General features: G+C 44.2%; 2 protein-coding genes across 2 annotated transcripts; both read left to right on the top strand.

Moving 5' to 3' along the window:
• The first annotated feature begins 3,958 nt into the window (after positions 1-3,958).
• On the top strand, positions 3,959-14,895 carry LOC118217048 (ADP-ribosylation factor-like protein 6-interacting protein 1). Its single transcript, XM_035398813.1, has 6 exons — positions 3,959-4,124; positions 6,191-6,324; positions 7,792-7,911; positions 9,451-9,568; positions 10,303-10,387; positions 13,858-14,895. Exons 1-6 carry the CDS (start codon positions 4,089-4,091, stop codon positions 13,974-13,976), a joined length of 612 nt encoding a protein of 203 aa, XP_035254704.1. The 5' UTR covers positions 3,959-4,088; the 3' UTR covers positions 13,977-14,895.
• A 1,310-nt stretch (positions 14,896-16,205) lies between these two features.
• LOC118216013 (40S ribosomal protein S15a) lies at positions 16,206-21,921 on the top strand. The gene is made up of 5 exons (XM_035397010.1): positions 16,206-16,294; positions 16,995-17,132; positions 18,037-18,116; positions 18,201-18,286; positions 21,790-21,921. The coding sequence occupies exons 2-5, from the start codon at positions 17,000-17,002 to the stop codon at positions 21,881-21,883; spliced, it is 393 nt and encodes a 130-aa protein (XP_035252901.1). The 5' UTR covers positions 16,206-16,294; positions 16,995-16,999; the 3' UTR covers positions 21,884-21,921.
• The last annotated feature ends 2,023 nt before the right edge of the window (positions 21,922-23,944 follow it).

Raw genomic sequence — 23,944 nt, 5'->3', positions numbered from 1 at the left:
CAGACAAATATTTAAAAGGGTGCACTTTCAGTATTTAATGTCTCCAGGAGTCAGAATGTGTGTATGTGCGTGTGTGTGCATGCATATACATGTGAGTCAATGTACACGTGCTGGCATGCCTGTGCATATGCTTGTGACTGCATGTGTATGTGCATGTGTGAAATCACATGTAGTGGGCATGACTGAATCTCTAGTTCATGTTTCCTTAGTTCTTATCTCCTGTGTTCAGAGTTCCTGGGTCACATGACTCGACTCCAGCACAAGTGGGGGTGACAGAGCTGAAACGGACCTCCTGTGACTTTGCTACATCAAAAACAATGTGCATTATAGGCAGAGTGTGTGCTGTGCAAGTGTGTTATAGGTAGAGTGTGTGCTGTGCGAGTGTGTTACAGGCATGTGTGTGTGCGCAGCATTATAGTACTTCCATGGAATGAAAGATGTGAATGTGTTAAGTAAATATGTGTGTGACACAGTGACCATGCTAGTATGACACAATGCTGGGGTGGGACACCCTCAACAGCCCCCCTCCTGTGGGAAAGCTGTGTTTATGTTCAGCTCTGAATGTGTACCCCCACCCACCTCAAGGGTGGTTTCACTCACTCCCAAATTTGCAATTTACCCTACTCACAGCTGTCTCTACACATGCAATTTTATTCCAGATTTTCCAAACTTGGCGACCTAACACAGCTGCTATTTATTATAATTAATTATTCTCTCATTATTGTAATTAATATCTTGTGGGACCAACAACGCCTATATTTTTCTATAATTCATTTATGAAGTTTGGTGTTTATTGAGCCGTTCATTTTGAATACAGAACTCAAAAGGACACAGTTAATGGGAGTTTAGGGAATTGAAGATTCAAGCCTCTAGGCCTGATTCCCTGTCCAATATCAGGCCACACTGCCACTCTGTTTTCATCAGTCCTTTCCTTTGTTAATGACACCCAAGGCACCTGAAGATACTTTGCGATACACTGACAGCTCTGCAATGGGCAAGCACTTCACCTGGTGGTCAATTTTGAAAGTGATTGAGGTGTAGGGCCATACAGGGGAATGGCAGAAAGTGACAGTGTCTTTTTGATAAGCAAATGTCTCTCAAGAAATTTTCAAAACTTTATTTATTTATTTATTCGTTTTGTTCTTTCTTTCTTTTAGTAGATGTGCCACTAAACAACGTCAGCAGTGATAACCAAGTTGCCAGCTCCTTCTGACAGTTGGTCTATCCCGGGGTGTCAACCTTCACTCCTGGTGGGCTGCAGTGTCTGCCGTTATTTGTGTATTTGTTTCCTTTCAATCAGCAGCCATGTAAGGCCTTGAAAACGAGACAAATGAATCAATTGTGCTGAAACACGCTGAAAACCAGCAGACACTGCAGCCCTCCAGGACTGGACTTTGACACCCCTGATCTAACCCTTTCATTGCCCTAGCTATGGAGGTACCTATATTACACATCCACAAATCATGAGCCCTGGTAAGACGCAGCTCACACCAACACACCTGAGCCCAGAAGATAAATGGGAATTGTTGGTGGTCCAATAAAATAAACCTCAAATAAGGAATTCCTGAACCAGATACAATGGATCAACAGAACAGGCTAAAAAGGCAACCAATGGCCATGTCTCCATTTAAGCCATCTAGGTGCAAACTCATTACACCACTGAGAAATACATTTTTCAGGCCATCAGATGGTTTCCCTGTGTAAGGATACGGCTTTAATCCATATGACCCCTAGTTTATTCAGTGTGTAATTGTGAGCTATGTACAATGCTAAAAATAATAAATAAAGAAAATAATGTAATAAAGCGCTTTGTACCAGAGTTAGCTTAAAACTCATTTTCATTTGGGACCCTAGGCGATGGTCTACTATATTGCAGTATGTCATGGAAATGAAAATTTCTTTTATTGAATCCTACTGCCATCTCATGGTACAAAGTGGATTAGCACAGTTGTAGACTAAAGTCAAACTTCCATTGTACGGAGAGGCAAATAAGGATATACAGTATATACTTTTTATCATTGGTTTATTTGTTTATTTTAAACTAATAAGTAGGTTAATGAAGACCATGTAGAGTGAAAACATTTGACACTAGCCTCTGTCCATTACCCAGTAACACCTTTCCCCTCAAACCACAAAATTTCATTTTCCACCACAACCCTACACACGCACAAAAGACTAGTTCCATCCACAAAACACCATTTTGGGTGTTGTAAATGGCGCTACATACAAGCCTGTCCATTATCATGGCTAATGGTGATGTCGTATAATGTTTTTTTTTTTTTTTTTAAGCAAATACATGTCTTAACATTAGTTAGCAGAGCTGTTCAACATGCAAGGGCAATAAATTAAAGGCCAAAATTTGACAGGTGAATTAAAAGATGTTTGCTTTTACACTGACAGAGGCAAATCAAACCCGTGATATGATGGCAAACAAGAGCACCAACTTTGAAATCTGCCTGAAGATCTGAATTTTTTAGATTTTTGGGATTAAATCTTTTGTTCATCGACTAATAATTAAAATAAAACTTAAATAATAAACTTTGCCATGAACATTTATTATGTGCGTTGTGAGAATTTGTAGTCTGATCTCATTTAATAGTTTAAGTTTAAAAGAGAAGAAATCAGAAAAGTGGCCTGTGTTAAGAAGGGCCTGAATCTGAAAGCTTGTTGTGAGTTTTTGTTGTTTCTAATGCGTCTGTCCAAGAAAGCTGTGATTCCACTCTACATAAGAGAGTCCATCAGGTTAATAATATTTCTCACAGTAATTATATAAATTAGCCAACACTGCCAATGAGTGTTTATATTATTAACATTTTTTAAGTGTAAATGTAGTACTCTTCTCATTATGTCACAGTAAATAAATGTTAATGTAATAAATGTGGCTGCAGTTAGTGTTTTGGTAATGCGTGTTATTGACCATGCTGAGGACAGGGTTTGCATTCTCTGTGTTGTGCAGCTATTTAGGAAGGGAACTAAGGCAGTGAGACAACGGAAGGAAACAAATACCAAGCTGGGGGGCAGGAAATGGAATCCAACACGATGAGCATAACTGAACAGGTGAATCTGGCCCCACCCCTGTCAAAAGCCCCCAATCAGCTCCCAGTGTTAATGTTACCACCAGGTTAATCAGGGTTGAGGTCATTTCAAGCGTTCTGAACACCAATTCTGAACACAGCAGGCTATCTGTCACGATAACCTGACTTAAATTTCTGTTCAGCTTTACTTTTTTCCTTGAATCATGAAAAATATTTAAGACACCAAACCTATCATTCCTGATCTATTAACTTCAATGCCATTCGCTCCTACAACACTACCCTTCATTAGCGCTAGGTCAGTAGGAATGCCTGGTTATGGTACAACACACTGATTAACTTTTTCCAATTTACGAACGTTTCTGTCCAACAATTTTGGCTTAACCTTGGCTTGGGCAACTGACATTTATTATGTCTTTATTACTGCAACTCTCTCCTTAGAAGCCTGACAGCTTGTGCCATACAGCCACTACAGATGATTCAAAATGCTGCTGCCTTTGACAAAAAATTTGTATTTTTGTCCTAATATTGTAGCTTGTATTTCCCCCTAGCTTGACTTAGCATAAGTAAGGTCAGAATAATGTTCACTGTGTGAACTGAACTGTTTTCTTGGTTATGAATAACTGTACGAAATAAGTATTGTGCCTTATCGAACCTGTGTTTTGTGGTTGTTCCAATGACCTTGATATGCACTTTTGTACGTCGCTTTGGATAAAAGCTAAATAAATGTAATGTAATGTAATGTAATGTAATGTAATGTAATATCGAACTACTACTACCATAAGGCATTGTGTTTAGCGCGGACAGAGCGTCATTCCTCTTATTCATTATGATTGGTCACAGGTAACGAGTTATCCAATCAAAAGGTGGGACGAGATAAGAGCGAAGAGAAACGCAACTTACCAAGGCTTAAGGTTTTGTAAACAACGAACTTGGTGGTCAGTGTGCGAACTGCGGGCTTCGAGATAAGAGGCGAAGAGGGGTATTTGCTCTCTTGGGCCGTTGTAAATATTGGAACGCAACAAAAACAGATTAAGACAACATAGCTAAGCAGCTATGGCAGAAGGCGATAATAAAAGCACAAATTTGTATGTAAGTAGCTTCCTGTGGCTAAAATTGTTAAGGTAATATCTGGTTAGTTTGCTAGTTCTGATAAAACTACGCACACGACAGTAACAGCTCTTAGATAAGGCCTGGTTAGCTTGTATTCATAATATCATTCTTGATGCCATTTTTTCATGGACAGATTCCTAGTTTGTCTCTCCACCTAACGAACGATTTTCCATGATGCTCTGCGTTTGTTGCTAGCTCTCGGTGGATTGTCTAATTTACGTACGACGTTTAGCTGCATTCGCTAGCTATACATTTGTGAACAATGAACTGGCTAACGTCAACTAGCTTTTCAGCAGTTTCTTCCAAATGAAGCTGTTGTTGAGTTGCGTTGGAGTAACGTAGTCAGTAGCTACAACTAACTCCGATGATTGGGACGTTTAGCTCTAGCTCTACTGTTTTGTCCTTAGTATTATTGCTCAAGTGAGATAGCTAAATCGTAATGACGCAGTATAATGTTGTACGTGCCCTTCAGAGGCCCTGCGTAGTTTTATTTGTTTTTATTTATTAACAACATGTATCATTCAGCTATTCCTTGGTTAAGCAACGGTTATCTGCGTGATCAATACCAAAGGCATGTATTTGTGCGAGTTACGGCTGTTGTGGCGCTGAAATATGTGTCAGCTGTCCTTCAACATACCGATCCACTAGGCACGAATGCGTGAAATTGTGGAAGGTTACGATTTGCTTATATTGCAAATGTAATATTTGTCAGTTACAGTAACTCTCGAAATATACTTGTGTATGGTCTTGTTTGAGTTTATGTTACTGATTGTCTGGCAGAACAACTGACGTTCGCTAAAGTTTGCGTTATCTGGCTTCACCAGCACGTATTTGTGATACTGTAGCAAAGCAGGCTGTGGCGTGTTTGTAGTTGACTCGGCTCACTGAGAAACCGGTTTATCGCTGTATAAAAGTCATGAAGCTTATTCACAAAATGTACGATCCGCAGTTTAAGAAAGGAGAAGTTCTCGCTTATTACCACAGGGCTGAGTCACCACGTACGTGCGAAGAGCCGGAAAATTGCATTATATACTCTTCTCAATGGAATCGAATCGAATTGAATGTGGAGTAAAGTCTAAATTACTTGTATTATACACACCACACGGAAACAGCTTTATTCAGCTCATGCATAACCGTTTCCGTTATTTAAAAACGTTACCTTTAATTTAAATAATTTAAATGTTGTAGGGGATTTTTAGCATCTACTTTGTATGAGTGCAGAGGTGATCTATTGACCACCGGAAACCACTATGCGCATTCAAAATAAACTTAAGAAACCTGTGGTCTTTAAGTGACTCATGTCTCATTTCTTTGTTGCAGTTTAAACATGGTTTTGCATTTAGTGGTAATGCATTATTGGAAACGAATTAATTGGGATGGACATTCTTTTAGTCCAAGTTGTGGTACGCCATGGTTAGATAAATCAATAATGAATTATCACTTTAAGACTGATGAAAGAGGGCGAACCGCTTTCTACATTAAGATTCTTTAGATTGACCGTGAAAGACGTCTGGACCGTTCGCACAGTTAATCGACGTGTTCTCATGTTCAACAGACACTAAACTTCTCGGCTCCTGCTGTGAAATTAGAGTGATTAGACCATTTTCAATGTACTGGGATATGCTGACGCCAGAAGAAACGTTTGCAATTCTGTTATTTTTAGATGTTGCTAGTGCTGTCATAAATATAGTTAGATGATGGCCTGGGTCGTTTCTTTAATTTTATTTGAATGTATTTTACGTTTGTAAAGTTGCAGAAAATTTGGTATATTTTCTTCCCCAAACAAACGTTAGTCTAAATAGTCCCAGAGGTTGATTTACTTATTTTGAAATATTGTTTTAGCTCATAACAAGTCAATTATTTTTTGAGTTAATATTTCATTTTTTTCTGCTCCAAGCAGACACCAGGACAGACACCTGCGTTATTATTGCAGAATATGTTGTGATCCTCATGCATTAGTTACTGGGTTGGTTTACTTGGCTAGCCGGTTGGTCAGTTAGCTGGGTAAAAAGGGTTTGCCAGGATTAACCACCGTCGTCCTGCAGGCCCAGGAGACGGCCCAGCTGGAGGAGCAGCTGCAGGGCTGGGGTGAGGTGATCCTGGCTGGAGATCGGGTCCTGCGTTGGGAGAAGCCCTGGTTCCCTGCAGTCCTGATTGGAGTCACGACCCTGGTGTTCATGTGAGCGTACCTGCTCGTTTACTGCTCATGCATTGCCTGCCACCTCTTCACCTGCTCACCGCATAGCAGTTTCTTCCCTGCTTATTCATCTCATGTACATGCACTGCCATTTCTTCCCACACTGTTTACAGTACCTAAAGCAACAGTCTCCTCTTCACCTGCTTGTTTAACTTGCGTACACTGCCTTCCCACCTCGTCCCTTGCTCCTACACCTAAAGTACCTGCTACCTCTCTACCTGCTTTTTTAACTTACCCAAAGCACCCGACACCTCTTCACCTGCTTGTTTGCTCTGCCTACAGCACCTGCGCCTTTACGCCTTTTATTTCGCTGGAGCGCTTAATACCTGCGCTGACTGCTGCCTTTGCAGCCTTTCAGTTGCCATGGCTACAGCACCTGCCAGTTGTTCGCCTGCTCGTTTACCTGCTCTCCCCTCTTGTCAGGATGTGGCTGCATTAATGATTCAGGTGACCGCAGGAGTTCAGGCACAGCTCCACAGGCCTGCAGCCCTGCTCAGGTTGCACTGCGGTCTGCAGTGCCAGGCTGTGTAAATTAAATGTGAAGGTGATTTCCCACTGCCTGTGGGCTCAAAATAAGTTGCTCAAAGGTCCAGATGCATCTAAATGGTAAATGGACTGCATTTATATAGCGCTTTTATCCAAAGCGCTTTACAATTGATGCCTCTCATCTAGCTTTCTTTATTTCTCACCAGCGACCCACAGGTAAAGGACGCTTTGGTAAGATTGTGATGTGGCAGAACTGGAGTTTGCACTTGCGGCTTGTGTGTTCAAGCCCTCATCTTATCCCTGTAACTCAGTCCGTTGTCTACTTCTCTTACCGCCTTCTCCGGAATCTTCCTCTTTTCTCTGTCAGTCTCTGTAGCCCTAGTCACTTTCTCAGTTTACTCTGTGTGCTATATCCTCTGGGTTTCATTTATAATGAAACTCCTTGGGCCTGACACCAGGGCCCTGTTTCACAAAGCGGTATTACTGAGTTAGCCGCATAAACTGCACTGAGTAAAACCCGGAACCCTCCCAAATCTGCAGCATGGACTGGAGAAAAAGTAAAAGGAGACATTCCAGGGTTTCACTCTGTAACCCTGCTTGGTGAAATACCCCCAGAGGCCGTGCTTGACCTCCAGACGTGTCCTCGGGACTGCGAGCCGGGTGGCAGGGAATGCTGACCTATTCAGGGCGTGACGGGGCCTTCATACCTCTGGTCTGATGAGCTCAGCGTTTCCTCCACGCCAGTTTGCTCGCTAGCGTTACGCAGCACTTCCTGGGGAGGGGGGGGTGTTCTGTTCAAGGCTATTTCTTTCAATGAAATGGATTTGTAAATCCTAATATGGCATTTTCAACTGATGAATTGACTGAACTAAATGGAATTCCCCCCCCCCCCCCCCACTCCTGGTGGATGTTAATGCCCCTGGTCTGACACACTCTCTCTCTCTCCCCCCCCTTCTTCTTCAGGTTGATCTACTACCTGGACCCCTCGGTGCTGACCGGGGTGTCCTGTGCTGTGATGATTCTCTGCCTGGCAGATTACCTGGTGCCCACTCTCGCCCCCAGAGTGTTCGGCTCCAACAAGTGGTGAGTCGACCTGTTGGGGTGCGCAGTGCGTGTTAATTCAGGGGGCGGGGCTTTGTGGGGGGAGGGGCGACTACATAATCCCTGACATTCCAGACCCAGCAGCCCTTCCCATGAGGCCAGTGGGCTCTCTGCTTGAATGCCTAGTGGACCGGGTTACAGCCATAAGCAAATGATTTGCCCATAGATATTTGCACAGATCCTGTGCAGGAGTGCTTATGTTGCAGGAAAAGCCTTTGTTGGATGGGCTGGTTGTGTTTATGGCAGGCTGCAGATAGTTCTGTGGTACAATCTGCCTTTTCAGGCATTCCAAGGTTCTGGTGATGGTATTCTTTGTTCTGTTTCAGTGGTTCTGTCTGTCAGTTGATTCTTAACCACTTCAGTATAGTGATCTTCTCTTGACTGGCCTTGTTTACCTGCCCAGCTCTGGTAGTTTAGTGGCTTTAAAGGGATAGTTTACTTTGTGGGCTTTTTGGACATTTTCAGTTTTAGTAGGGTTTTTTAAAATTGATTTAGTAGGATTTTTTTTATTGAACAGACAGGCCAATCAAAAGTGCAATGAAGGAGGTACTTGCAGAAGTTTCTGGTGGCCTGCTGGCTTTACAATGGCTGGTATCAGGACATCCAGGCTTTGTTGTCTAAAGCACGAAAATGCATAGCTCACTTCCTCGTTTGCAGTCCTTACTCGCAGGCTTCGGTTAGATCTCATAGTGAGATTGCATTGGCTGAGTCTCTCAGTCTCAATGTCTGCGTGTGCCCTTGGTTGTAGTGCAAAGTTCAGCCGGCAACGTGTTTGACATTTAGGAGATGCTCTTAGCGCGGGGTCAGGGGGCTAGCCCCCCCCCCCCCTTATAAACCGCAGCCCTATCTGGTGATGGGACACGGTGTCTCCTTTCCAACTCTGATCAGGACTGACTCAGCTGTCCAGCCCCCCACCCGCCACTCACACACACGGACACACCCCTAGTGGTTATTTTTATGGGGCACGTTTTTGGCCTCTGGGTGGGAGCTGTAAGCTCGGGGTCAGCAAAATGAGTAGCCCACCTCCACCCACGTCTACAAGTCTGTCTCCAGGTCTGGTGACTAAATGAGCTGGTGGTGCTGTTTTTGTCTCCAGGTCTGGTGACTAAATGAGCTGGTGGTGCTGTTTTTGTTTCCAGGTTTGGTGACTAAATGAGCTGGTGGTGCTGTGTTTGTCTGCAGATATGGTGACTAAGTGAGCTGGTGGTGCTGTTTTTTTCCTGCAGATATGGTGACTAAATGAATTGTGGTGCTGTTTTTGTCTGCAGATATAGTGACTAAATGATCTCGTGGTGCTGTTTTTGTCTCCAGATATGGTGACTAAATGAGCTGTGGTGCTGTTTTTGTCTGCAGATATGGTGACTAAATGAGCTGTGTTGCTGTTTTGGTCTGCAGATATGGTGACTAAATGAGCTCTGGTGCTGTTTTTGTCTGCAGATATGGTGCCTAAATGAGCTGTGGTGCTGTTTTTGTCTGCAGATATGGTAACTAAATGAGCTATGGTGCTGTTTTTGTCTCCAGGACCACAGAGCAGCAGCAGCGCTTCCATGAGATCTGTGGGAACCTGGTGAAGTCCCAGCACAGCGTGGGCGGCTGGTGGAAACGCCTCTTCGCTCTCAAGGAGGAGAAACCCAAAATGGTAACCTGGGCCTCACCCACACACGCCGGGCCACGCCCACGCGGGCGTACTGGGAGAGGGACACACCTTAGTGCATTGCTCATGAGCGAAACGCCCACCTCCTGTTCTTTAACGATCTCACCTGGCCATGCAGGTTCATCAACTCACTGCTGTATCCTTCATCGAAAGCTGGTGTCTAAGACAGTTTGATACCTCCCTGTTTCTGACTTCACACTATGCCACCAGGCATCCCCATTGTATTTTCATAACCGTCTGGGCAGCCTATGGAAAATCAGTCTTTGAGTTTCGGTGCCGTTTGGTTGGAAACTGAAACTTGTAGGTGTTGGCGGCAAGGACCCCACCTGCACTTGAGCCTTTGTGTCATAAAACTAAGACTCCTAATGATTCATGCACAATTCATGCACGTAGTCTGTTTTTTTTTCTTCCACGTTATGACCAATCAAAATTGCACACCTGGTACGTAAATTGAATGCTGGGACCTCTTCAGAGGCTGTAAATCACATGATATGGACAGAAATACTACTTGCTGTGTAACCCAGGTTACAGTCACTAGCTGAAATAAACAAACCCCCAGAAACCAGTCCTTTCTCCTCTTACACATGAATACTCTGTGGACCTAATCCTAGCTTCCTGTTTTACAGCAGCGACAAGCATTTCCACTTCTCTGTTTCGCACAGGAACTTTGTGCTCTCGCTGTGGCTGTATGTGTAACTTCCTGTGTTCTCTTTACTCAGTACTTCCTGTCTGTGATCAGCAGTCTGCTTGTGGTGGCCTGGATAGGCCAGCAAGTCCACAACTTGATCCTGACCTACCTGATTGGTAAGTGGTGTGCATACTTTCCCTTCCCCTGCTGTGGTTTGAGCCTGTTTCCCCGTAATGTTACTGCGCTGCACCAATTAACAGTGCTTATTAGCACTCTGTGTCATGACCCGGCACACCTGCTTATTGAGGGCAGTTTTCTCACCTGCAATTCAGTCATCCTTCAGCAAGAGGGCAAAAGAGCCTTCTTGTCAATTATCAAATTGCCCCTCCTATGTAATTTAGATAAATCGCCACTAAGCACAGATGATCATTGGCAGAAATGTTTCAATACTATCATGTACTGCTTTCAGTGCGTAGAGCTGCAGACATTTTTATACTGTTGAGCAGTAATGTTTTCTTTCTTTCTCTTCTTTCTAAGCAGTGGGAAATCGGTCTGCACATTAAGTGCAGTTATGACCTGCGCATAAAATTAAGACTAACCATAACAATGAAATGGTTTACAGTGGTGTAGGCTTCGAAATGAAGGGATAAAACGCATGAAACCAAATTAAATATAAATTATTACATTTTTTGGCTGCTCTGTCAAATTTGTCAACTGTTGGGGAAAGTGCCGGCCCAAATGTCACTGGCAAGTGCCACAGTGTTTGAGCACTGCAAGGTAAATTCACTGCATTTGGCACCAGGCCTTTGAGGGTGTCCTTGTATAATCTCAGTCTGTAACTTGCATAACAGGTTCAGTTACATTTTTACAGTTAACCTCGAGGTTCAGTAGGTATTGTTCAGTATTATTCGTGACAAAGCTGTGATTGATGTACAGCTGTCACCAGAAGTAGCTTTTAAATCGGAAGCAAATGGTCTTCTATGTAGAATAAATGAAAAATAAAAAACTTTATTGTCTGTGACATCTGTTCACGTGTCTGTGACTAGGCACGCTGGCAACTGACCCTGACCAGCTCCACGGTATCGTGGAAAAGTAACGACCAGGTCAGAGAGATGATTATTTGACAACTGTAGCAGTTTATTTTCCAATGATCATCAGGGAACTATACCTTTTGACAAGGCGAGTTCATCAAACACGGATGTTTACACAAGTCATACTCCTAAGGTGGAAGGTTCTTAGTAGCGGAAAAATTACAGAATACAGTCTTTCAGAAGAGAAAATAAAAAACTTTCTATATCTCTTTAATAGCTGTGCGAGGAGTGGAATTTCCTTATCAGATACGCAGTCCTCTCCTCTTCTTGCAGACACACACCCTGAGCAGATGAAAGCCTGTGTCTGCTAGTCGGTTGCATTCTTTTGCAGATAACCGGAGCAGCCTGATGCAATTAGATTTTGCTTTCTGCAGAAGAATTTAGGCCTTATTAGTGCAGAAGCCATTACAGTAAGAACAGACCTCTAACGGTTTCATCCTCCACAATGGTTTCTTATACGGCCATTTAAAAATGCTCATGATTTAGGAATTAGGAATTTTTCAAGTGAAACGTTTCCCCACTGATGAAGGATTCCCCTTCATTTCTTTAAAAACTGCGACGAGTGTTTTTTGGATGTGAACACCGGTCTATTGTTGTCTTGTGCATGTAGGAATTTGTTGCAAAATAAATGGGCTCTGTCAGTATGTAGAGTACCAGGAAGGTGCTGCTGCACCCGCTCCCTGAAGGACTATCTTTGTGTTTGGCGTGCTGGCCTGTCCCCACAGGGATTTAGGCTGTAATGCAAGGTGAAATCATTTTGAGTCACATGCCCTGGATAAACTGGTGTCCCAAGATATGACAAACTCCAGTTTTAAAATGAGCCGGATGCATCCGCTATCTCTTCACACGCTCGGTGTATTTCACGCATTGAATGTGATTTGCTCAGGATTTAGTGTAGTTTGTTTTACTTTTCACCCAGGCTTGGTGTCATCACTGCTTGAATTTCAGTTCTGAAAAAGCAAATCATTGAAGTGAATTTCAATATAAATTAAAAAATAATAATAATTTAAAACTCAACCTTATAATGAGAGTATTGAAATGCAACACTGTGCTGTTTTTCGAGGCCCGGACTGTGCACCACTGACTTCCCCTCGGGGTAGATACCTACTGTCAGTCAGTGTGTTTATCTCCACATTTGATCTCACTCCACCAGCTATGTCTAAGTGTTTTAGCCTTGCGGTTACTGTCTCTTAAGTGTGGCTTCTCTTTCTTTCTGGCACCTCTGAGTTTTGTGTCTGGTATAAACACACTTACAGTGCCTTGCAGAAGTATTCAGACCCCTTTAATGTTACCAAGTCTTTATAGATTTACAAATGATGCTTACATGTTTTCCAGTCTGTATTTTTATTCATGCAAAAAGCCAATGTTTGTCAGCAGATATTGGGAATTTTCTGCTGGCATAGGTAATAAAACTCACACATTGCAACAAAAAGTAGCTCTACCAGGAATCTATAACTGCTTGTTTTTTTTGGAGTGAGTACCCAGCAGCTATGGGAGTGATTCTTGCCCATTCTTCTGAGCAGATTTGCTTCAGGTTGTTCAGGTTAGGTGGATGTCAGGTTAGGTGGATTCAGTAAAATGGGAGTCGGTTGCGGATCGGAATACTTTTGTAAGGCGCTTGTATGTACCTTGTCTGGAAGGCAGAAGATGAGTGTTTGCTGAACGCGGTGGAATTGGTCTCCCTGGGGGGGGGGGGGGGGGGAGGCTCAGTGTGCTGCTGAAGGGGAGCATGCAGCCGTGGCTGATTCTGTGGTTTGAGTGACCTGAGGGGTCAGCAGCGGTCTGAGGGGTCAGCAGCGGGATGCGTGTTCCGCTCGTGTCCGGCTCCGTCCCCCCCCCCCCCATGCGGAGACAGCGAGGCTGTGGGCACGGGCGACGGGACGGGCCCGGAGGCTGCAGCTTCCATCCAAATATAACCGCGACTCCTATTACTTTATCGCCCCGCTGCAGAATTTAGAAATGAGACGCGGAAAAACCTGCAGCTCAAGGGCCAACCTCTGATCAGGTTTATACGAGTCACTTTAACCCCCTCCTCCGTTAAAACACATTTAAGGACTTCTATAGAAATCGCTTTTAAAAAAAACTGATGTAACTTTGTAAGTTGATTGACATTAGTGTCTGCATAATTGAAATGGAGGATATTTGGGGACATTTTCTGGAGGGTATTGTAACTGTGAGGACCGGTCTCTCCTCAGCCTCAGACACACACCAGGTTCCCACAAGTCAGGTGGAGTGTCAGGTGCAGGTCTTCTGCATGAATCACTTCACTTTATTACAAATCCAGCCGTTAGTTTAACTGGTCTGACCAGTGCTCACTCGCTTGCTCTGCATACCATTTGGATGGAATTCTTCATGCAGTAACAGCAATGATGTCTGACATTTGTTTTTTCTCTCCTCCCCTTTCCTTCCCTTCTGTCCTACCTTCCGCCCTGCTCTCTACCCCCTCCCTCTTTCTCTTTCTCTATCTTTTTTCATCTCTCATCACTTATCTTTTTCCTCCTTCTCTTCCCCTTATCTCTCTTCCTTCCCCTGTCTCTCTCTCTCTCTCTCCACAGTGAGCTTCCTCCTCTTGCTGCCTGGTCTGAATCAGCACGGCATCATTACCAAGTACGCGGGCATGGCCAAGAGGGAGATCAACAAGCTGCTCAAACAGAAGGAGAAGAAGAACGAGTGAAAAGGATCGGAGAACGAGAGCCCCCCCCCCCCCCCCCCCCCCCCCCCCCACCCCCCCGCCTCAGACCTGCCACCCACGGATGGAATCACTTGCCACAGCTCCCCTTCACTTGTCAAAAACGCCGCCCCTTCCGTCCGTCACAAACCCCCCCCCCTTATCATTTGTCACCCCGCCCCATCAGAAACAAATCCCATCCCTTTTCCTGTTACAGAACCCACCCCCCCACCAATCCTCGCTGAGGGTGCAAACCCTGCATGCTCACTTCATGTCCATTAGTAATAAAATATCATTAGTAATCTCGGAACAATCAGTCCCCTGCACACACACACACGCGCACACACACACACATGCACACTCACACACTATTGCCTTCAGCCCCTAAAGCTTCACTGCTGTCTGTTACTTTACTTTGTTGGCACTTAGCAGATGCTCTTATCCAGAGTGATGAGTACAGCACAGTAGCAGTGGCATCTTTTAGACTGTCCTGTGTTCAACTGGCTGGAACCGAAAAGCTGTTTAGAGCTTATTGTCCCGTCAGCAGTTACTCAGCTCTGTTTTTGCTGCCCCCCACCCCCATCCCATCCCATCCCATCCCCCATTGCACTGAGACTCAGAAGAAACTGGACGCAAGAACGAACCCGTCCGCTGTGGCACCAGGTGCCCCCGGACGAGAGCCTACTACTGTACAGCCAGGACGGCCGCGTCATGGGACCGGCAACTGGAACTCCACCAGAGCCCTGCTGATCCTCACGCCCCAGGACCCCTCTTCTGCTGCGTGGGCCACGTTTGTACATACACCCGTCCCCTTCTGCTCCCTGCCCCCACCTGCGTGTGTTACACCTGCCCTCTCCTTCATTTCACCTTTCATTTACCGTCTTCTGTATCTGAGTAATAAAAGTCTGTCTCTAAAAACGAGAAACACTCGAGTGGCTGGTTTGTCCAAGTGAGCAAAAATGGGTGAATGGGGTCCTCGGAAAGAACATAAACGTGAATGTACACACGGAAGCAAGCTCGTATCGAGGAGCTCTCATTTGGAACAGGTGGATGTATCTTCTCCCAGTTTGCAATGCCCACTCTCTGATTGGTCCAGGCAGCCTGTGGGACGTGTACTGGTACGAGAGGAACTTGGAGTTTCCAGGAAAGGGAGGAGCAGCACACCCAGAGTTCCTTTGGGGCGCATCATGGCGGTAAAGTACGGCCATGAAAGAAGCTGTGGACCTCACCTGTAAGCTGATTTACCTGTAAATCACTACACATCACTCACCACTCTCATACCATATAAGGGTGTGACCAATAAGGTGGTTCCAAGTATGTAGGTTTTTACAAAGGATTTAAAAAATCCACAGGACTGGTTTAGTGACCTGTGATTCTAAGAGTTGTGCAAACCAGGTTTTCCAAACCACGGCATTGACACATCAGAATTTTCACAACCTGTTAAAATGGGTGTGTAAATTACAATCCATTTTACTGTTTTTAATAAACCTAAATTAGATTACATAAACAGTTTGTAGTGGGATTATTTGAACATGCTACGGTAAATTTTCATCCAAATCGGGTCAGAGCTACTTCAGAACCTCTTCTGCCGTAATCAAGTGTCAAAAGTTCGGGGAGAAATTGCAGTCCAATATGCCCCTTTTTCAATAGCCTTATAATAGTTTTATTTGCTTATATTGACAGTTTGTGGTATTATTTGAAAATGGTGTTGTATTTCATCCTCACTGTTTCAGATGTACATTAGTTCCTGTTTTCTCATACACACCTGATACAATGTTGAGACCAAAAATGCGTGTGAGGATAAAAAAAATGTGTGTGATACTTGGATATCTCAACTTTCCATTGGAAATTGAAATTATTTTTACATGTCCAGCCAGTTTGTGGTCCCTACCAAGCAACGTGTCAGGTCTGAGTAATTGATCAGAAAAATTTACCAGCAGTTTAAAATGAATTCACATTTCTGTGGAAAAAAATACCTAAAAACCAAAAGCAATTGGTTGTGTGAATAATATGATTTGTGAATATTTGCACTCAGTACTTTCCGAACCTGAGGGGAATTAAGATCAAATGCTTCGGAGCCAAATAATGGACGACGCCAAAATTTTGCCTGATCTGGCCCAAGCGTTTTGGAGGTTGTTTGCACTTACTGATAGGCGGCGCTCGATGTGATATGGAGTTTGTTGCTTATCTCTGAGTATCTATGGTACGAGTATAAAGAAGACTTAACTATCGCGTGACTTCGCGGACTTGCCCGCGAGAGTACAGTTTCCCAAAGTGCACCGCGGCCAGCTTTTCCTTCCTCTCTCCGCCATATTGCAGACCTGGTAAGGATGACTGAAATTGTTATCACTTTTAAATCCTTTCGATATCTAAGTCATCCTAGCCTTTACCAAGCTGCGTGTTAATTAAGTTGAACGCCATGAAACACAGAACACTGGTGGTTTGGTCCTGAAATTTGCCGAATGGCAATTTTTACGATATTGTGTCCCAAATAAGGAGGTGGCGGTACCGGTCCCATTCCCGCTGTAGTCTGTGACACTCGTGTGATAAAAATATTCTCTCACACCACTGTTTAACAATCACAAAATAAGAAACCGTTTAGAGTACAGTGTTCTGTGACTTTACTGAATGTCCGGTTTCATTGTGGGTTGATTTGGATGTTCTGAGATTGGTAACTTGGACTGTTTGAGTTGTATTGCAGCTAGCATTATGCTAAATGCCCTTATCGTGCGGCTAACGGAGTGTAGTTAAGTACAAGATTCTCCTAAACTACGTTACTGTTAATTGCCTTCTGTATACCTAGCTAATAGCCCAACTTGGAGCTTCTGTCGAACACGCTGACTGCTAGTTCAGTGAACGTACAGACTTGTGCGTGTGGTGTTCGTCTGCATTTCTAATAAGGTTGGAGAGTAGATAGTTGCGTTTTGGGGTAACTGGCCACTTTATGCACTCAGTTGTAATGTTTTGGGAACATTTGGTGGTTGTGTGGGGCATAGCTGACCATTGCTGTTGTCCTCTCCGCAGGCATAATGGTGCGCATGAATGTTCTCGCCGATGCGCTGAAAAGCATCAACAATGCCGAGAAACGTGGGAAACGGCAGGTTCTGATCCGGCCTTGCTCCAAAGTAATTGTGCGGTTCTTGACGGTCATGATGAAGCACGGTAAGTGGCGACACTCCCCTCTGGATTGGGGAGACCGCTCAATTCGGTTCTTTCACGACCCAGATCCAGAAACTGGCCTTCCCTGCCCTTAGAGAAACAAGTCATTGACTGGACTGATATCCTGTCTGTTGTCTTATTTTACGATACTTAATTAAGCATCTGAAAAGTTAGATTCGGGTGTGACATTTGTTACTTGTAAGAAAGTATACAGCCTTTAAACAGATTTTTAGTTGTAGCAGATACACCTGTATACAAGGTGATTTAGGAGAGAAGCAGTCCTGTGGTTTATTTTTTGGATTACCTTCCTGCAGTTGTGATTTTATGTAATCCCCAGCTCTGTGCTGAGTTCAATATCAGTATAGGGAATATTGAACGTTAAGGCCTGTGAGGACAGAACTGAGAGCACAAAGCTACCCGTCATGATGCATTGGTGTCTGATTGGTGCATCAAACTGATGTCTTCCTCAGTCATTTCTCAGTACTGTCTCAGTACTCTGATATGCTCGGTACAGAGATTTGGTCTGTGTGTAAGATGAAATGTATCTGTGTGCTGGTGTGTTGCTGTAGGGAGGTTGTATGTGCTGGTGTGTTGTGGTGGGACGGTTGGGTGCTGGTTTGTTGCGGTGGGACGGTTGTGTCTGTGCTGGTGTGTTGCTGTAGGACGGTTGTGTCTGCTGGTGTGTTGCTGTAGGATGGTTGTGTCTGTGCTGGTGTGTTGCTGTATGATGGGTGTGTCTGCTGGTGTGTTGCTGTAGGACCCTTGTTTCCATGTTGCTGTAGGACAGTTGTCTGCTGCTATGTCTGTAGGACGGTTGTGTCTGTGCTGGTGTGTCTGTAGGACGGTTGTGTCTGTGCTGGTGTGTTCCTCTAAGCTGAATGCTGTTGTCTAATCTCTGTCCTTCCAGGATACATTGGCGAATTTGAAATCATCGACGACCACAGAGCTGGGAAAATAGTGGTCAACCTCACCGGTAGGCTGAACAAGGTAAGGTGAATAACCCAGTGGATTACTGAGAGGCTTTGTCTTTGGATCATGTGCCTGAGGTGTGCGTTTGCTCTTCTCTGGCAGTGCGGAGTTATCAGCCCCAGGTTTGACGTCCAGCTGAAGGATCTGGAGAAGTGGCAGAACAACTTGCTGCCTTCCCGGCAGTTTGGGTGAGTCCCCCGCCCCGTTCTGCCCCGTTGACTGAGGGCTGTCTCTCTGACTAAAAACAGCAGAGGTGGTCCCTGTCTTTTAGCTTTCCATGCTGCCTGTGTGGTGATTAGTGGCAGTATGAACTGAGATGGTAAATGCCAGATGCCTCTATATGGGCACTCGCATGTTATTCAGCTCTTCACGAACAGCAGACCATTTAGCCAATCAGAGCTTTAGATGTTTTCATTGTCTCTTAGTTGCCATTACTGTCAATATGAAGGATGATAGAGGAATGACAGCATTAAGGGGGTGTGTTTGTCTGTCCACTGTGTCCTATAGTATCCTGTTGCTGTATCACCATGCTGCCCCATGCCTAAAATATGCCATGTGGAGTAATATGCCGCAAACAGTGTCATTGGTTTGGACCATTAGATGTAGAAAAGAGTTAAACAATTTGAAAGGCAATACGTTTCTCATACTTCATCTCTTTGCATCTGAGTTAATCAGATTAGTTCTGTGTAATGTGCTGTATTAAAGCCTGGTACTGTTTGCTGAATAAGTCAGAGAGGCTTAGGTTGTGTTCTGTTTCAGTATATGGTGATGCTCTGCCTGTGATCCATCTGTTAGAGGTGTGCATCTGTTTATATGAGTTCCATTTCCCCATGCAGTGTATGAGTGTCCAGTCTGGCAGTAAATATTTATCGATATTTATCTTTGTCTTTGAAACTTAGGCCAAATTTACTGCCATTATTGAAGACACCGTACAATAATGTCACATTTCCACAAGGTGATTAAAAATGCAGTTTTGAGGGAGAAAACAAAAATCAAAATTCTCAGGTTATAAAAACAGTCCAGATGAAAGTGTGCATACTGGCACTGCTGGAGTCAAAGGTAGCTCTGCACTGGAAAGTGTGAGTGGCACCACACCAACACACTGGCTAATTTATGGCATTTAGTAGAGCTTTTCATAGGTATCCTGTGAGAGGCGTGTTGCTGTGATTTGAGCTGAACTCGGTTTTGGGCCTTGTGAACTGCAGGTTGCCGTGCAACAGTCTGCAGGTGAACTGTGCTGAATATTGTAGGAGCGTCTGTCCTGTTCATGGGTTTGATGGTGGTTTAGTGTGTGCAGTTGACTGCATTGTGCTGTGTTAATGAGCCCACTGCGCTCTTCATATTCAGCTGGCTATTGTGGTTCGTTATCAGGATTTGGCAGTGCAGTGAGAGTGGGGCAAGATTATACAGGAGGCAGGGTTTTGTGGCATATCCCTGCTTATTGTACAGTTTCTGGCTTTAAACCCTTGGTGCCAGCCTCAGGGCTCTACTGTGCGCTCCCTTTTTAGGAGCGTTTGCTCCAGAAAATAGCTGTGTGCTAATTTATGAGCACATCTGCTAATTGGGATGCATTAATGTGCTTTTTAATTTTTCAGCTTAGGAGCACGTGTGTTTCTTGGGGACGAATGTTTGCGCAGAGTTCTGAGCCTATTGGGCAGCGAAAGGGACAGCTTTGTTATCTTCAAAACATCATCAGGCTTTACACACCTTCCAGACTGGGCCTTTTTTTAGCACTTTGCTCCTATGTATTTTGAAAAAGGGGTACCGTGCATTAAATTGATTTCATTATTCAAATTTGTACCGATTTGTACATGAAATGAGCCTGCTCGGTTTTAATGTTTATTCACCCAATTTTGAATGCCCCATTGTACATAAGCGCTCATAACAGGACCCCTGGTTATCAATTTGAGAGAGAACAGACCAGCATGTGCTGTCCTTGGAAATGTTTTACAACTGCCATCACTTACCACAGCAAAGCTCACTCGTCAGACTTGCGCAGAGTTAAGTCAGAGTAACCCATTTAATATCCAGCTTGACAGGCAGCGAGCTGCAGGTGCTGCTGGAGAATGTGGAGGTGTGTGTGGATGCCTGCTGACTGAACCCTCCCTAGCCCTGGGCAACGCTGTGCCGATTAAGTTTCTGATTGCGGGCACCAGCCACAGCCAGTACTGGCACGGTCGGGGTTTGATCCCAGACTGTGGGGCTCATCCACGGACTGGAACGGGAACTATAACGAGAAAAAATAAACAGCTCATTTCCATTTAGTGTGAAGGGTGATACTGAAGGGAGAAATGTTTGCGATGTTGACGGCCATGTTTGGGGTGTCAGCTGTTCCTGCAGCATGATCAGCTTTTTACATTTTCCTCTGCTTCTTCCTGGGCATTGCCCTTCGCTTCTTTCTGAGGGGTCCGTGTCGCCTACCTAACTAAGTTAGACGCACACACGAGTGCGCGTTCTGACTGGACTAATTGGCTAAGTGGAGGGGGGGGGATATAATCAGGTGTGAAACAGTGTCATTACAGTATATATCGCATTCATGATGCAGAAGTAATGACAGTTCATTGATGGGTCAGAATTCATTATCCAACAAAGCCGTGGTATAATGGTCATTATTTATCTGTATTGATCTAAACTCTAATTCACCCCCATTATGTTTCACAAAGAAGGATTTCCTAATCATCTCCGTAAATACTGAGGACGTAGAAAATAGCTTGTGGCTTTTCTTATTTTGACAGTCACTTGAATGCTTGTGTTGATGCATTGGTGATTTGATGGTTGTGTGTAAAGGCTGTCCCTGGGTTTTCCATGTGCATTTCTCAAAACGGTGGTACGGGTACTGACAGCAGTGCATTTCTGATACACAGCCTGTGTGTTCCTGTAGGTATAGTGTTCTAATGCACTGACTGTGTGTTCCTGTAGGTATAGTGTTCTAATGCACAGCCTGTGTGTTGCTGTTGGTACAGTGTTCTAATGCACTGACTGTGTGTTGCTGTTGGTACAGTGTTCTAATGCACAGCCTGTGTGTTGCTGTTGGTACAGTGTTCTAATGCACTGCCTGTGTGTTTCTGTAGGTACAGTGTTCTAATGCACTGACTGTGTGTTTCTGTTGGTACGATGTTGTGATACACTGTGACTCTGTGGCTCCCAAACTGTGGAATAACCTCCCTTTAGATCTAAGATCCGTGGGCACTGTGGACTCCTTTAAGCAGCAGCTTAAGACTCACCTGTACAGACTGGCTTGCAGTTAAAGCTCCTGTTTGACCTTTGTTGTGTGGCTCTGATTTTATGTCTTTTTTATTTTAATTTTACATTTATCTATTTGACTTGTATGTGTGTGTGTATATATATATATATATATGTATATACATACATAAATACATATATATATATATATACATATATATACATACATACATACACACACGCACATATATAAAAGTCAAATGCCCCTGAAGCATTTTGTGAACTTTCTCTTGCATGGTGCTGTATAAATGAACTAACATGCTGTGTTTGGGTGTGCTCCAAGTTGAACTATGCGGTTGTTCCCTGCGCTTGGAACGGTACTGCCCTCTAGGGTTTTCAGCACACTTGTTCCTGGTTATGGTTATACACTTTGTTGTACGTCGCTCCGGATAAGAGCGTCTGCCAAATGCCTGTAATGTAATGTAATGCTCCCTCTCTCTCTCTGCAGGTACATTGTGTTGACCACCTCCGCCGGCATCATGGACCACGAGGAGGCCCGGAGGAAACACACCGGGGGGAAGATTCTGGGGTTCTTTTTCTGAACATGTAGACGCCTGCAAATAAACACATTTCCACTGGACTCCGCCTCCAGGATGCTCATTTCCTTACTGCCGCCGACTCCTCTCATTTACATACAGAACCTCCTTCCTGTGTCCTCCTTTGCGTAAACGACCCCACCTGATCTCTGCTTGTTTGCTTGCAGACCCTGCCTTCAGCCTGCACCCCTTGCATAGGTTCTCACTCGGTTTACATGGGCCTCTTCTCCTGTGTGCTCATAAGCTTATTCTCAGTATCCTTGGGTGTTGAAGGCTAAACTCCATATAATTCTGTGTAGAATCTGCTGAGATGCACTAGAACATGCCGAGCTTCAGAAACGGCTCCTGCTGTTTCTCCTGCACATTCAGGCCTGAACCCCCAGCCCTTGGGGTGTGCTCTGAAATGCATGCTCATGTAAATGTACAGGTAGTGGCCAGACGGGTGGAAACACTCAGGTAAATGAGGGACTAAGCATGTTTAAGCTGGTGCTGAGGTTACGAGACCGCATGCAAACGTGCTTCCTGAAGCGGGTAATGTCAGGTGCCATTTTCTTACCACTAGGGGTCACCATTTTACCTCCATCACTTGACCTGCTGGGAACTGCACTTGCACTTAAGTTACCTTCCAGGGTTCCCTGTAGCCACTCTGAACAGGACAGTCAAGGACTGACTGCTCTTCAGTAGCTAATTGAAGTTCATAAAAATTATTAGTTGATGGGGAGAGTGAAAGGAAGGGATGTCCACGTAGATAAAATTCACACACAAAACCATGTCTGAGTGAAAAAGTGCACCAGTATCTTGCTGTTACACAAGTTTGCGTGATTTGCAGCAGCTGGGTGTCATTCAAACGTGTTTTCAGTGCAAATATTTCACTGGAAAAAGTAGATAAATATGAAATTACATGAATTCTTAAACATGCAGCTCCAACAAAAGCGTGTGCTGCAGACTGCTGTGTACAATATCAAAATTAAAGAACTTATCAAAACAACCGACAATGTATGTTTTACGGAGTTTCTTCAAGGGAAAGTCCATCAGCTGATTTTCCTTGACACACTTAACCTTACTGCAGTGAATGATCTCTTGCTGATGGCATTAAGAAATTAACTTGGTTGCTGATGGCATTAAGAATTTTAAGGTTGATTTTAAAAATGTTAACTGCATTTGAATTTGCATTTGATGACAAGCCTTCTAAATTCAATGAAATGTTTTGATGAAAATTCTGTCCGAGCCTGACAGCATTAGTTTTATGCTGCGTTTTTTTTTTCAGCAAGTATTGGTTAATTTGGTCATAAAGACGGGGCTGGAAACAATGTTCCAATCAATTTCAGCTGAAATGCGGTGTTCCTCGATGCTGCCAGCTGCCGTGGGTGAAACGGTGGGATGCACGCCACCCTGTCGACCGGTTTACATTCCGCTGCTCTCCAGCACCCGTTGCGTTCCGCGCGCTGCAGACGCAAACCTTCGAGGTACGCCGTGTTCTCTCACCCAGATGAATGAAGCCGACTGACAGCTCACGATTTGTTTGTAACTGAATATGAAGAATGGCATCGGACACACGTGCCATCCTACCAGGTCAGATCTGACCCACTGATGTAAGGCCACATTTTTGCCCGAAATAGATGGGGGTACAATACTGTTTGCCAAAGCGGCTCATTTTTGGCTGCTTTGAGGACCTTACAGGTTGGAGTTGGATTACTCCATCAGTCAAACAGAACGCAGCAGCCATTTTTTTCTTCTTTTGTTCCAAGAGTAACAAATTCATTTCCAGCAATGGAAAATTGACAAAAAAAAGTACTTTGTGCAGGAATCGCGGGTCAGGTGAAACGGATAGTTTGCACATACTTCTTCTTGAGGTAAGACAGAAGGACACGCTGTTGATTTGTGGATGTAGCCAAGACTTGCATTTTTTTCACCAGGAAGAGATGCTTCACATTTGACGCCAGTGACACATAGTTCTTGGAACTGTGGTGGAAAAGTTAAAATATTAACTGGCAAAAATAAACTAAATAATGGATCACGCGTTTATTTGTTTACAAGCCAATGAACAAATTGTCATTGTGTGTCATG

This window comes from Anguilla anguilla, chromosome 17 (genome assembly GCF_013347855.1).
Source record: "Anguilla anguilla isolate fAngAng1 chromosome 17, fAngAng1.pri, whole genome shotgun sequence".
Classification (NCBI taxonomy): domain Eukaryota; kingdom Metazoa; phylum Chordata; class Actinopteri; order Anguilliformes; family Anguillidae; genus Anguilla; species Anguilla anguilla.
Note: the sequence above shows the minus strand (reverse complement) of the source record. Positions and strands in the feature narration are given on the sequence as shown.